The sequence below is a fragment of the Rhinolophus sinicus genome, chromosome 1 (assembly GCF_057876585.1).
Source record: "Rhinolophus sinicus isolate RSI-liver-muscle chromosome 1, RSI-T2T, whole genome shotgun sequence".
Lineage (NCBI taxonomy): Eukaryota > Metazoa > Chordata > Mammalia > Chiroptera > Rhinolophidae > Rhinolophus > Rhinolophus sinicus.
In genome coordinates this window covers 143,423,914-143,439,420 of record NC_142501.1, presented here as the reverse complement: position 1 = coordinate 143,439,420, position 15,507 = coordinate 143,423,914, and the positions used below count along the sequence as shown (strand labels likewise).

Here is a 15,507-nt window from a genome sequence, read left to right as displayed (position 1 = left end):
TTTCCCATTTTATTTTATTTTTCTGTGATCTGTTGGTTCTTGGCAAAACAACAATAACAACAAAGCAACAGTTTTAATATATCTCTAAGAAATACTGAAAGGGAATGCTTAGCAGATGATTGAAATGATGACGAGAGTTAAAACTCAAATAACAGTGCTTTGTTCAGTATCTAGCAGATAGTAAGTACTCATAAATGTGTTTTGAATGAATATGTCATTTAGGCCCAACTATGCTATTTGCTGCAAAATTTAAATATGTTGCTTAAATCTCAATATTATTCAGTTTCCTCATCAGTAAATTGATATATTAAAATGACATTTTATACCTACTTCTTGGGAAGATAACAAAGCTAAAATTAGGTTTCAAATGTCAAAGTATCAGACCAGTTAGAGGCAAGCAGGTAGTGGGTTATGGTGTAGGCCTTTTGTCCTTTCAACAACCTGAATAACCGAACACGTGTAGAGGTTTCCTTCTTCTCTAGATACTTCCATAAGGAATTAAGCCTCAATTATCCATCTTCCTATACATTTTGACATATTTTAACACTAAATTTTATATTGCTTGTTGTTTATGGAAAATTGTATCATCTCCTCTTATAGCTACACTGTTATGTAAACTGCACACTCCTTAATGATGAAAACATTTTTTTTCTGTGGTTACCAGATCCTGTCTTACAATGTCAAGCACATAGAAAGTGCTTAGTAAATCCTTATGTTGATCATGCATGTGGAGGACTTAGAAATGAGGTGCAGAGAGATATGTTTGGTTTTATGAGGAATGGGAAATAATTGTTGGCTATTTTGAGCACAGACGTACAAATCACATTTAAATGAAGTAAATCTGGATTGTCTTAAGCATGTAATTTTAGCAGGACTTAATTTGACTCTGCCATAACATCTGAGAGCAAGAAGTGGAAGGAAGGAAATTCTGACACATATTATAACATGGATGAACCTTGAGGATATTACGCTAAGTGAAATAAGCCAGTCACAGAAGGACAAATATTGTGTGATTCCACATACACGAGATATCTAGAGTAGTCAATTCATAAAAACAGTAGAATGATGGTTGCCAGGGGTAGAGGGAGGGAGAAATGGGGAGTTGTTTAATGTATATACTGTAGAGTTTCAGTTTCACAAGATGAAAAAATTCGGGAGATTGGTTGCACAACAATGTGAAAATAATTAACACTGCTGAATTGTACCCTTAAAAAATGGTTAAAATGGAATTTTATGTTATGTGTATTTTGTCACAATTAAAAAAACAAACAGACAAATAAACAAAAACATGGCCCAACTGAACTCTGCACATTTGTTCCCCAGTCTGTTTCTCTTTTGATTTTCTAACTCTCAGTGACTATCATTTACTAGTCATTTAGGCAGAAAAGTGGGCATCAATCAGAAATTTTCCCTCACTGTCTCTCTGTCAATCCAGTAACCAGGCTTTTTGGCTCTATCTCCTTAACATTTATTTAGACACCCCTCAGTCTCTATCCCCTTTACTGGTATGCTTATGTACTCTGGCCCGAGTGTTTGCTGCTACTATTTCCTAACTGTTCTCCCTGCTCAAAATCTTACTGTGTTCAGATTATTGTCTGTGTCCTTAATAGAATTTTTTTTTTCTAAACTCTAGATATGGACGAATTATTTTCACTCCTAAAAATAATAGTTCCCCCTTGGCTGCTACTACGTAGAATAAGAAATAAGACTAACCCTGATCTAGTCCCTTCTTTTCTAGTTTTAGCTCCTATTTCTTCTTGGGTCTCTTCATACAATACATTCTAGCTATACTATACCGTTTTTAGTTCCAAAACACACGTTGTCTGGTTTCATCATGCTATGGCTTTGTTCATGCTGCACTTTCTGCCTGGGCTGCCAGGAATGCCCCTCCCCATTCTGTCCACCTGGTGAACACCTGGCTTTCTTTGAAGGCAACTCAAAACTTATGTCCTATATGAAACTTCTGACTACTTCCCCTTTTTACTTCACCCAGTCAGAATTTATTTTCTCTCATTTGTAATTCTTATACATTAAAAAGGTCCTCGCTTCTGTAACATTTTATTGCACTTGCTTGCTTTGCCTGTGTGGGTCATTTTAATTCAGATTCTTTTGAAGGCAAGACTGTGGCTTACTTCACTTTATGTCCTCAATGCCCAACACATATTGTACAAGTTCATTAAAAGTTGATTGATTATAATATTTATTATATGGATATGAATTGAACATCTATTCAACAAACATTTATTGAGCACCTGTTATGTTCTGGTGTTGGGGATACCAGGCCTCTAGCACATGATCTAGCAGAACGGATATGTTAAGGAAAACAGATATGTTTAAACTTAACCCACAATATGGCAAGTACTTACCAGAGGTATCCACTGAGTGTTGTGTTGTGTGTTGGAGGGCTGAAGGGAGGACAGGGTGATGGTAGTGATGGCGACAGGAAAATTCTCACATGGAAAGTATCATTGGAATGATTATTTTTGTTAGTTTTCCATGTGTAAATTCTTTGTGGATCAGCGAATATATTTTATTAACCATGTATCTTTAGAGACTAGCACAGTGATTATACTTAGTAAGTGCTTAATAAATACTAGTTCAATGAATTGAACCCATGGAACAGTCTGGGCTCAATCGGTTGACTGCATTGTGCAGGTATATAATGCTCCAGGCTGGGAGTTGCTGGAGAGAAACTCAGAAAATCATGAAGGACTTTGGTGCCATTTAAAAAAGTCTGGCTGTATCCTGCAGGTAATTGGGCCAGGTGAGGCTTTTAAGCAGGAAAATGATAGGACCAGATTAGTTTAAACTGAATTGGACGGAGAAGAAATGGAAAGCTGGAAAATAATGGAGGATAACTGCAATTGTTGAGGTTTGTGAAGATGGTGGATTAAGGCAGTCACAGTAGGGTGGGGAGAAGGGGCTCGATTCCAAGATTTTTGAAGCAGACCAAGATTTACTGACAATGAGATTAGGGAGAGAAGATGGAGAAAGTGAAAATGAAGACTAGTAGGTTGGTTATGAGGCCTGTGTGCTGTTAACAAGGTACATACGTGACAACAATCTGTAAACTACGAAACATCACAGGTTTTTCTTTGGCCGCTCAGAGTTTAAATGGGGAAAGTCGTTGTACTTTTAAGGAGATGTGTTCATATCCAGGGAAGATATCAAAGTTTGGATTCTCAGGGGCAGGAAAAGGTAACCTGAACAGACAGGGAGAGGAAAAGAACAGTTCAACTATTTCCTGGGCAGCTCCTTCTCGCCTCCCTGAGCTTCCCAGGACCCCGAGAGCCGCGGAGCCGCGCCCACTTTCCTCAGCGTGCTTCCTGGCGCTGTCTCCCCGCCAGCCAATCACGCTCCGCTGACGTCATCACCGTGCGCAGCCACTGGACAAGTAAGAGGCGGCACCGCGTAAATTGTGTTGATTGTCAAAGTGTCAAGGAGCCCAATTCCCGGAAGTTGTGAGTTCTGAGAAAGTTTCTGTACTTGAGTGCCCGAGTCTGCGAATTCCCAACTATGAGCGCCCCGGGCGTGCAGTCGTTTACCCAGCAGGGCTGGGAGCAGGTGCTGGCCAAAGTGAAACGGGCTGTGGTCTACCTGGACGCCGCCTGTGCCGAAAGCCTGCACTGGGGCTGCGGCTCCACCCGGCTCCTGGAGGCGGTGGGGGGACCTGCGTGTTACTTGCGGGAGTTCGAGCCCGCAGCAGTCGGTGGCGGAGCTAAGCAGCCCAAGGCGGTGTTTGTGCTGAGCTGCCTACTGAAAGGCCGAACCGTGGAGACTCTACGGAACATCGTCTGCCGCAGTCACTTCCAGTATTGTGTGGTGGTCACGACTGTGAACCACGCTGTCCACCTCACGGCTAATCACGTGCCAGCCGCGGCAGCGGCGGAGCTGGAGGGGCAGCAGCCGGTGTTCGAGCAACTAGAAGAGAAGCTGTGTGAGTGGATGGGCAACATGAACTACACCGCCGAGGTGCTTCACGTCCCACTGTTGCTCGCCCCTGCCGCCCCCTACCTTGCCTTGACTCCAGCCTTTGCTTCCCTGTTTCCACTGCTACCCCAGGATGTGCATCTCCTTAACAGTGCCCGACCGGACAAGAGGAGGCTGGGAAGCCTGGGTGAGGTGGATGCCACTGCCCTGACCCCTGAGCTGCTACTGCAGATCAGGTGCCTGGTGTCAGGCCTCAGTTCTCTGTGTGAGCACCTAGGGGTCCGAGAGGAGTGTTTTGCTGTAGGTTCCCTCAGTAGGGTCATCGCTGCAGATCTGGCCAATTATGCCCCTGCCAAGAACAGGAGGAGGACTTCTGCAGGCAGGGCGTCAGTGGTCTTTGTGGACAGAACTCTGGATCTCACTGGTAAGTGGGATTGCTGTGGAGGTCTTCATAACCACTCTCCAAGGTTCTGATACTTTCTTTGATTCAGAGTATATTTTATTGACCTCTTACTATATGTCAGGTTGAGGATACAAAGATGAACTAGGTGGGCACAGTGCCTGATCTCACAGAGTTTACAATCTAGAGGGAGATACAGACAAACAAATTAGCGTTACAGTCAGTGTGTTAAATGCTGTAATGAATAAATACATCTTCAGTGTGCACTGCCTTGTTAAACAACAACTGCATCTAGCCCAAGAGATTGGAAAAATATAATTATGACACCGAGGAGAAACATCTACCTGGGAACCTCTTAGGAATGTGTAGATGCAAGTATTCCCAACAATCCTTCATAGAAGGGCTCTAATTTGTTGGAGCGGTGTTAACAGATAACTTAGTGGAAGGAAACTGTTCAACAAAACAGGAAATTATCATAGAGAGTTAGTTGAGTTTTAGGTTTTGTGGGGACAGAGTCCCAGAGAACAGTTTCCAGGCTCTCAGCCTCATGTGGAAAGCTGCTGCCTCGGGTAGTAGATGATCATCAGCTGTGACTAGGTGGCCATCAGCTGTAACCCGTTAGCCATTGGCCACTGATATAACTGCCGTGGCTGAGCTAGCAACGGCAGATTGTAGTTAGCAAGGGGTTGGTTTGTTGGCGGAGAAGCGGATGGCAGATTGCTGCTAGCAAGTGGGGTTAGCAAGCGTGGATGGCGGATTGCGGATCGTGTGGATCCTACTTCCTGTGTCTCGCCCAGCCTCCAGCAAGACTAGGATGCAGGAAGACCCCTTGTTGGGGTACTGGCGGATGTTTGCTTTTGTGCCTCGACCAGCCACCATGGAGAATATAGGGGTATGACTCCCCTGTCTATGGCTCTGTTGCTCCTTTTTGGCCTCACCATGTCCTATGTTCTGGTGCGGGGAGCGGGACCAGAGTCCCTGCATGACAGTTTCTTTAAATGAGTATTAAAAAAAATCTATGTCCATTCTAGGCTTAAAGATATAATTCACTCAGAGATTTTTGAGCCCCCCCTCCCCTGTATCTCAGGACCACTTATAGTCACTAGACGTTCATTCAGCAAGTATTTAATGAGGAACTTGTAGGGTGAGTGCTGGGGAGACAATCATAAATTATACACAACATAAATAAGATGTGGTTCCCACCAGGTCTAATCAATGAATGTTCTACTGGTGATACAAGAACTCTTTAACATCAGACATCACCTTAGAAGCACTCATGCTGGCTCTGTCTTAAGTCACTTTTATGAGATTGATTTTTTAAAAAAAAGTGTAGGTTTGGAATTATTTGCCTCCTGAGTTTGAATTTTTGGTTGGTAATTTATAAGTTGTGTAATCTTGAGCAAGTTACTTACACTGAATCTTCTACTCTGTAAATGAGCTTAATAATATCTTTTAGAGTTGTAAGAATTAAGTCAACAATAAATATACAGTATGGAGCTTAATATCGGGTACATCATAAAGTCTCAATAAATACTACCATGTTTACCGGAAAATTAAACCTAACTGGAAAATAAGCCCTAGCAGGATTTTTCAGGATGACATCCCCTGAACATAAGCCCTAATACGTCTTTTGGAGTAAAAATTAATATAAGACTGGGTCTTATTTTGGGGGAAACATGGTAGCTATTGTGATGAAGACGATGATGTTAGTTGCTTGAATCCTGGTTTGGTCTTTTCTACCTAGTTCTTTTTTCCAATTAATATAACATAGCAAAAACAAAAAAGAGAGATAGAGATAGACAATAGGAAACAAAATGTTAATTAATTTGAAGTGGGTGGAATCAAAACAAGAAAATGGGCCAAGTCCCACCCATTGTTGGTATGAGGTCTTCTCAGCAATGATGACTTTTGGAAAGATAAGTTGGTTTTATTGGGAAAGTATTAAACGGTCGTTGGTCTTGCATTTCAATTTGAGTTCATTAATTCATTTGCTATTAAAAGAGTTAATACATGTAAAACACCTAGAAAAGTCCCTGGTACACAGAAAGCACTCCATAAATGCCTCTATCATTGCAAACTGTTACCGTTCATTCATTTGTTCTTTCTTTCATCTAGCAAATATTTAGTGAGAGTCTACTGGGTGCCAGGTTGCCTGCTAGACATGGATTGCCTGCTAGGATTAACTAGCTGAACAGTTGCCATTCTGAAGATAAGGGTCGAGCTCAGGAGAGATCTGCTCTTCTTTGTCAGGTTTAGTCCTCTAGGTCTTACGGTCTTCATCAATAAAATAAAGTCTGACTCTAAAATCTCAGGATAGTATTATCCAATGACACTATTTACCTGGATGACTATATGCTAATAATTTATTTATATATTCATTCAATAAATTATTTATTCATTCAATATTTATTCATACCTTTCATGTCAATAGGTACGGTGCTAGGTACTGGGAATGCAGTAGTAACCAGAGCAGACACAATATCTGCCCTCGTGGAGCATTACGTCCAACACACAGAGTGCACATTGACTAGGTAACTGTGAGCTTGATTAGTGTTACAGAGGGCAAAATGCTAGGCTTGTGTTATTGATTTGGTAACAGAAAATAAAAATGTATGTTATTCTTGAGAGAAGGGCCACTAGGAAACATTCCTCTAGCTTCTTTTTCCTCCCATTTTGTGCATTCATATTTTCTGTCTGCTTAAACAGGAACGGTTGGACATCATGGCGACAACTTAGTAGAGAAGATCATTTCGGTGCTCCCCCCGCTTCCTGGTCACACCAATGACGTGATGGTTAACATGGTTGAGCTCACGGCTCTGCAGAATGAGGAGGAGAATCAGAACATGGTTGCACCAGGCTGTCTCGCACAATCCAAGTAGGATATGTAGATTCTTTTTTTTCTCCTATCCTTCTCCCTCTTCCCTTTTCTTTCTCTCCTAGAGTGTTCTGTAGAAAGGAAAACAAGGAAGAGTTGGTCTGGTTGAGAAAGTCATAGTAGATAGCATTTGGAAAAAAGCATTTTTTCTTAACTTTGAAATAACCATATCCATTAAACAACAATAAGCCAACAAGTAGGGAATGTTATAGAGATATCATTTAAATGCAATACAAGCTTGTTCTCAGGATCAGGTAAGTGAGTCAATTTATGCATCCCCATTTCACATACAACTTCACATGGAATTGAGTTTAAGCTTTCTCAGTTTCTCTTTCCCAGTTGACTTTTCCACATGACTGAAAAACTGCCCACATAGCTATGAAACAGTGCCATCTTTTTGTGTATAAATGATATGCTCTTGGGCATCACTGGGAAAAGTTTTTATTTCTATGTATATTTTTTCACATGCTTAGGTAAATCAGAGAAAGATGGCGTGCTTTATGTTATGTAGAGTGTTTCTCCAGAAACATGACAATAAAAAGGTACAATAGTTACCTTCTCTACTTTGTCCTTCATCAACAATTCTTATGAGAAAAAAATGTGTTAAAAGGGGGGAAAGTGTCTGAGTATCTGATTCCCTTATCTTTATGTTTTTAATTTTTAAATAAAATAGGACCTTTCGGCGTTCTAGTTTCAAATCTTAACGGTAGCAGATACATTTAGAGTTTCCTGTCGTATTTGGAATTAATTTTTAGCTCCTGAAGTTTTTAACTTTTTTGTAGATAATTAGTAACATTTACTGGATGCCTGGTGTGTATGGGCCAGTATGGGAAGAAGACAGAAAGTTATGTAGCCCGTCTGTTTTGTAAACTTATCCATAGTGAAAACCTGGGCCACGTGCACACTTCAGCAGCACATATGCTGAAACATCGGCCTAAGGGCTTGCAGCTCTACCAACCCAGAGTAATTGTGATTGGAAATACTTTTAGCTGTTCGGAGAGCCATTCAAGGACTTATTATTAAGGACTTACTATGACCCCTACTCTCAACTAAGTAATATGAAGGACGTAAAAGAATATAAAATATCATTCCTGGCTTTAAGGAACTCTTTCTTGTTGGAGTAGTCATGATTTACACGCAGGTACAATTAAAAAACAAGGGAAATTATATGAACTCAAGACTCACATACAATTAAAAAACAAGGGAAATTATATGAACTCAAGACTGCTACTATTATGTAGTTCCCACAAGCAAAGTATCAGGTTAATGGGGTTTTTGTAGATCAGTCTGGGCCTTGTGGAAGAGGTGGTGCTTGAATAATGATGTCTTGAAGGATTTAGAAAAGGAGAGAGGGCTAGCAGGAGCATAAGTATGGAAATAAGAATGCTCAGGGCCTGAGGGGATGGGTTGTGAGAAAGAAAGACAAGCCTCACTGGACCACCACTGCCATCAGCAATAGTAACAATTTTCAGGACTTACTGTGTACCAAGCACACTTCCAGGTATTTTACGTTTGGGAAGTCATTTAAGTTTTACAGTAACCCAATGAGGTAGATGTTATTCCCCCATTTTACAGGTAAGGAAACTGAGGCAAACAGACAGTAAGTAGCATCGCTAGCAGGCAGTGGAGATAGGTTTTGTGCCTACAGTGTTTGACTTCAGAGCCACTGTCTTAGCTTCTATGCAAGGATCAGAGAAGAGCCAGGCTCATGAATAGATTAAGGAGACAATGAGAGACAAAAGTAGAGTTACTTCATGATTTCGTTAGGGGAGGCCTATTTGTTTAACATAATGGTTACACAAACAACAGAAATACATTTTGGCTAATTTCAGCAAAAATGGAATTTATTAAAGGGCACTGGATAGCTCACAGAATCAAAGGAAGAACCGTTAATCAGATTTTGGAAAGAGCAACACAATTACAGGAGTTTAGGGGGGCAAGAACTCAGGAAAAGCCTGTTCAAGGTCTTGACACCAATGAGACAGAATTTTAAGTTTTCTGTCTTGAGTCATTCTGTTTACGATTCATATTCCAGGGAAAGTGGTAAGTTTGGTCTAACTTGGGCCTGTGCCCACCCTTTGTCCCGTGAGGGTTGGCTGCAGTTTATACTAAGAATTGTGCCAAGATTGTGGCATGGGGGAGGGGTAGTTCTTCAAAGGAAAACCTTTGTCAAAAGAAGGGGAAAGGGCTGCTGGACAGGCAAAACCAGTAGATGCCCCTTAATAATTATAGCACCCACTTATAGAGGACTTACAGTGTAATAGGCATTGTTCTGATCACTTTATATATAGTAATTTATTTAATTCTCTATGAGGTGGGTTCTATTATCATCCTATTTTTTTAGGTGAGGAAAGAGATTAAATAACATGCCTAAGGTGACTCACAGTTAGAAGTGGTGAGGGCCTATATTTGAACCCAGGCAGTCTGGCTCTAAACTCAGTGCGTCCCTACTCCTTGCTACCTGCACAGAATGCTCAGATAATTACAAAAAGAGTAAGTCATCTCCTGGAGAAGTTTGTCAAAAGAGAGAAGAGTTGAATCCATTGTTAAAGTGGTGGAAAAGCAAGTGAATTCTCAGAAGTGTAGTAGGACCAATGTAAGAATCAAGATCTCTCTTAGATCTACAAGTCACATTTGATTGTGGCCAATTTATTTAACCTTAATGCCTCATCCCTCATTCTACCCCAAGCTTAGTCCTAGGCTTAAACCAAACCAGCCATGGAATCCCTTTTCCCTTGCCAGTGATTGCGTTAGAAATGGGGAGGTGACCAGAGAGTCTTCTTAGGGCTTCTTGGTCAGGTGTCTTTGCTTCTGAAAAGACACTGAAGGGAGAGACATACTTTCCCCTTCCCCTTATTCTCCTCCCTCAACTCCCAGGACTCTGCTATAAGTCCTGAAACTGTTGCAGCCATCTTGCTCACGTCTGGAAGGTGGAGTGGCCAAGGAAGCCACAGAGAAGAGCAGCAATGGGACACTATATCTGGACCTCATATCATGTAGGAGAGCATAGTTCAAGCCAAATTGAGTTGCTGTTTTCTATTACTTGTAACCAAAGACATCCCAACTGACACATTTTTCTGTACCTCATTATTTCATCTGTAAAATGAGGATATTGGCCTAGATGACTTCTAAGGCTCCTGGATTTAAAATAAAAATTCTTCCTGACTACACCTCTGTGACTCGCTCTGCCTCTGAGCACTTCAGCTAAGTTCATTCCTATATATTTCCCCCTCCTGGTCTTTGTTTTCAGGGCGTGCCTTTTCCTCTTAGGCTATGAGTGTTGTTGTGGAATATGAGCTTTGAGTGCCACCCAGGTGTGAGAGTGTGGCCATAAATGTGAAAGGGTTCTAGAACAATCAGAATAAAGAAGAAAACTATAATGAGAGCTGGTTTGGTGAAATAGTGAGACCAGAAGTCAGGTTGCAGAGGATAAAAAGATAAGTGATGAAAAAATTATAAGCAAATAAAGGTCTAAAAGACCAAACATGGTTGCCAGAGGGAAGGGGGTCTGGGGGAATGGGTGAAAGATTCCCCATTGTTGCTAGATTTAGTGTGGTGATCACATCGTAAGGTATATAAATCACTATGTTGTACACCTAAAACTACTATGTCAGCTATAATTGAAAAAAAATTTTTTAAAGAAAAAACAATAATTGGGAGAAAAATAGTTTTTCTTTCTTTCTTTTTTAATTTTTTTTACAATTGCTTGGAAGACTGAAGGAATTGCACTGATTAATTTCCCTGCAAAAGAGGAATTGAAATAAATTCAGCTTTCCTAGCATATAATGCACTTCTATCAAAATAACAACCACTACTACTACCTCTAACACCACCCCCAGAAACTTCTCAGTGAAATGAGTGTGAGGATAAAAATGTTAGTACTAAAATGCAAAACAGATGGTGCTTGGCAATAAATAATGTGCCTGCAATGGAATAATCTTTAAAAAGCAAGTCTCCAACTATGATACAAGCCTTGATAATCAAAATTTATTGCCAATAGCTTTTCGCAACGGGTTTGCTGCCAGAACACAGGTGTCGTGAAAACCACTGCTAAATCTAAGCCAAAAGGGGAAAAGACTCAAATCAACATTGTTGTCACTGGACACAGAGATCCCAGCAAGTCTACCACTACTGGTCATCTGATCTACAAATGTGGTGAGATCAACAAAAGAACCATTGAAAAATTTGAGAAGGAGGCTGCTGAGATGGGAAAAGGCTCCTTCAAGTATTCCTGGGTCTTGGATAAACTGGAAGCTGTACATGAGCGTGGGCTCACCACTGATAGCTCCCCGTGGAAATTTGAAGCCAGCAAGTATTATGTGACCATCATTGATGCCCCAGAGCACAGAGACTTTATCAAAAACACAATTCCAGGTACCTCAGGCTGACTTGCTGTCCTGATTGTTGCTGCTGGTGTTGGTGAGTGCGAAGCAGGTGTCTCCAGGAACGGGCAGACCCGTGAGCATGCCCGTGTGGCTTCCACACTGGGTGCGAAACAACTAATTGTGGATGTTAACGAAATGGATTCCACTGAGCCGCCTTACAGCCAGAAGAGACACGAGGAAATCATTAAGGAAGTCAGCACCTACATTAAAACAATTGGCTACAAACCTGACACAGTCGCATTTGTGCCAATTTCTGGTTGGAATGGTGACAACATGCTGGAGCCAAGTGCTAACATGCTTTTGGTTCATGGAATGCAAAGTCACCCATAAAGATGGCAATGCCCGTAGAACCACGCTGTTTGAAACTCTGCATTGCTTCCTGCCACCAACTCGTCCAACTGACGAGCCTTGATGTCTACACAATCAGTGGTGTCAGTACTGGCCCTGTGGGCCGAGAGGAGACTCGTGTTCTCAGACCCAGCATGGTGGTCACCTTTGCTCCCGTCAGTGTTACAACTGAAGTAAAGTCTGTTGAAATGCACCATGAAGCTTTGAGTGAAGCTCTTCCTGGGGACAACATGGGCTTCAATGTCAAGTATGTGTCTGTCAAAGATGTTCGTTATGGCAATGTGGCCATGCAAAAATGGTGACAGCAAAAATGACCCACCAATAGAAGCAGCTGGCTTCATGGCTCAGGTGCTTATTTTGAACCATCCAGACCAAAGCAGTGCTGGATATACACCTGTGCTGGATTGTCACACAGCTCACATTGCTTGCAAATTTGCTGTACTGAAGGAGATTGATTGTTGTTTTGGGAAAAAGCTCGAAGATGGCCCAAAGTTTTTGAAATCTGGTGCTGCTGCCATCGTTGATAAGCCCATGTAGAGAGCTTCTCTGACTATCCGCCTCTGGGTTGTTTTGCTGTTCGTGACATGAGACAGTTACTGTGGGTGTCATCAGAGCAATGGACAAGAAATAAGGAGCTGGCAAGGTCACCAAGCCTGCCCAGAAAGCTCAGAAGGCTAAAGGAATGTTATCTCCAATAGCTGCCACCCCAGTCTTAATCAGCGGTGGAAGAACAGTCTCAGAATTGTTTGTCTCAATTGGCCATTTATGTTTAATAGTAAAAGACTGATTAATGATTGCAATGCCTCATAAAACCTCCAGAAGGAACGGAGAATGTTTTGTGAACCATTTGGATTTTTATATTCGTGTGGCAGTTTTTAAGTTATTAGTTTTTAAAATCAGTACGTTTTAATGGAAACAACTTGACCAAAAGAATCTGTTGTCATATTTTGAGATCTATTAAAACTTCCTAGAGTACTACTTACGTAAAAGACAAAAAAGAGTTGTCCATAACCTATTTCTGGTGTTACATCTGCTGAAACTTTAGTATTTCATGATTTGGGGTGAATTTTTTTTCTGGATGGGAACGTGGTTTTTTTTCCACTTTGCCTTAAGGGGAGGAATCATCTCTTCACATAGTAAAAAGCTGTGGGAGGGGTCTGTGCATCACTTCATAGGTTAGGACAGCTAAGCAAAGTAACTTAATGTGTAAGCTAGTTTACAAAGGCCAAATTCTGTAATGTTAAAGTCCACATGTTGCGTATAAAATTTTGTGTAATTATGTCAATATTGAGTACATTTGTTGGCATGTCAAATTTTAGTTTTTCAGTTGTTGGCTATGAATTCTCATATTTACAAATACTGAGATAGTTTAAAGAACCTAAAATGAGACTTAAATATTAAAGTAGTGAGCTCTGTCCTGCTGTAGTTAATTGTATTCAGATTCAGGAATAATAAATGATACTGGAAATTGAAAAAAATTATTACTAATGTAATTTTATAAAAGGCTGTTTGTAATTAAAGCCATTGAAATTACTGCGAATGGAATGAGAAGTTGGTAACTTAAATGTATTATCATATGGCTTCCCAGTCCCTGTCCATTGGTCCCAGGATTATGTGAATATTTTGTTCAAGAAGAAGGCAGCATCACTTTGTTCTTATGCTTTCCTTATGAAGCTCGTTTCTATTCTCTGCCCCATCTCCACTCTCCCTAACCTGTGACTCTTTCGGTTCCTTAAGCACCCTCATCCTGATGTCCTACCTGCACTTACTCCGTCTGTGCTTGGTGCCCCTGGCCTCACCTGGCACCCGTGGTGCTGCTCTGTCCAGGGCCCACTTCCCCTCCCAGAACTCCCCAAACGCCTCACAGTGAAAGCCAAAGACCTTACAGAGTCCCACAAGGTCGTGTACCCCTGGCTTCCTGGTTCCTCTGTGACCTGATGGATCTCTCGGTCTCTCGTCTTTACTCGCTCCGTTCCAACCACACTAGCCTTCTTTCTAGTCCTCCTATAGGGTACTTGCTATCCTGCTGCAGGGCTTTTGCTCTTGATGCTCCTTCTGCCTAGGTCATTCTCCCTCAGATATACACTTGGCCCCCATTCCCTTTCTTCTTAGGCCTTTCCTGTCCATCTTTGCACTTCATATTCCCCTTCCCTATTTTATTGTTTTTCTCCTTAGCTTTTACTATTTTCCAATATACCTACTTATGTTGTATATTTGTGTCTCCCTCTCCAAGAAAGCAATTCAGAAAATTCCCCACTAGAGAATTCTGTGAGAGGAAGCATATTTGTCTGTTTAATTTACTGCTCTGCCCCCAAGGCCTAGACAGTACCTGGCACTCAGGAGATACTTGTTGAAGGAATGCATGAGGATGGCTGCTGCCCCTAAGGATCCGTGAGTGGAGTGAGGCTGGACTAAGACAGAGAGGGTGAAGCCAAACCAGAGCAAGGGAGAGGTTAGTTTGGGGGTGTATAGACTCTAATTTCGAATGTTTCAAACTTCCTCATTGGTTTAGCAAAATACAGCAAAATTGACCCAGCAATTCTACTTCAGGATTTTATTTCATGATGTGTTTTGCCTACATGTAGAATGACATATTACCTTCATTCAGCACTACAATATTTGTAGTGGCAAGACTGCAAATAACTTCAATGTCTATCGGTTCAGTACACTGTGGTACATTCATGTGATGGAGTAATACTCAGAAAAATAGAATGAAGAACAAAGTTGTTTGTATACAGATAAGCTGTGAGCTCGATGACATACTTCACTTGTCACTCGATGACCAGTGAAAAAAGCAAGGTGTAGCATGCCTGTTTGTAAAAAGGAGAGATAGATATTCACATTTGCACTAAATAAGTCAGGAAAATATATCAGGAACTGATGACATTGGCAGCCTCTGAAGAGGGGCGCTGGGTAGCTAGGGGCACACTGAGAAGTTAGTAAAATGAATAAAGATGGAGGAATGTGGGCGATGTCTTACTACATATATCAGTTTGTTTGTGTTGGATTTTCAATCATGTGAATGTATCTCCTATTAAAATGAGATAGAAATTAGACTTAAATAAAAACGCTGCTTCCTTCTTAAGCTGGCTTAAGGTAGGATTCTGTGGGCCTAGGAAGGAAAGTTGCTATCTCTTACTTTGGAACCTGTACAGGCTTTTCCCCACTACATTGTCGTCCTTCCTCAATGAACCCTTCTTTCCTTTAAAACTTCTATCAAAATGCCAAAACATTACACTGTTATTATTTGTTACATGTCTGTCTCCCCTACAGTAAATTCCTTGGAGGTAATAACTGTGTCCGGCATTCTTAAAAAGTGCTAGTAAATTGAATGAAAGAATGAATAAATGATTGAATAAGTTTTATTAGATTTAAGGCCAAGTATAAAAATGTTATAAATTGATGAAAAGCCTTATGTACTTCATTTTAGCACTTAAGTCACTGTCTAGCACTGTTGGTTTTAATATATATATTATATATTTATATATATATTTATATGATATAAATATATATAAATATATATTATATATATGTAGTATATACATATGTATATATAATATATATATCTT

General features: G+C 40.9%; 1 protein-coding gene across 2 annotated transcripts in view; it reads left to right on the top strand.

The window, feature by feature from the left end:
* The first annotated feature begins 3,369 nt into the window (after positions 1-3,369).
* SCFD2 (sec1 family domain containing 2) overlaps positions 3,370-15,507 on the top strand; it is a 455,173-nt gene continuing 443,035 nt past the window's right edge. For both annotated transcript variants that reach the window (XM_019740184.3, XM_088790215.1), the window contains exons 1-2: positions 3,370-4,354; positions 7,037-7,205. In XM_019740184.3, coding sequence (XP_019595743.3) covers positions 3,517-4,354; positions 7,037-7,205 — 1,007 coding nt within the window. In that variant the 5' untranslated portion in view covers positions 3,370-3,516. The remainder of the gene's footprint in view (positions 4,355-7,036; positions 7,206-15,507) is intronic.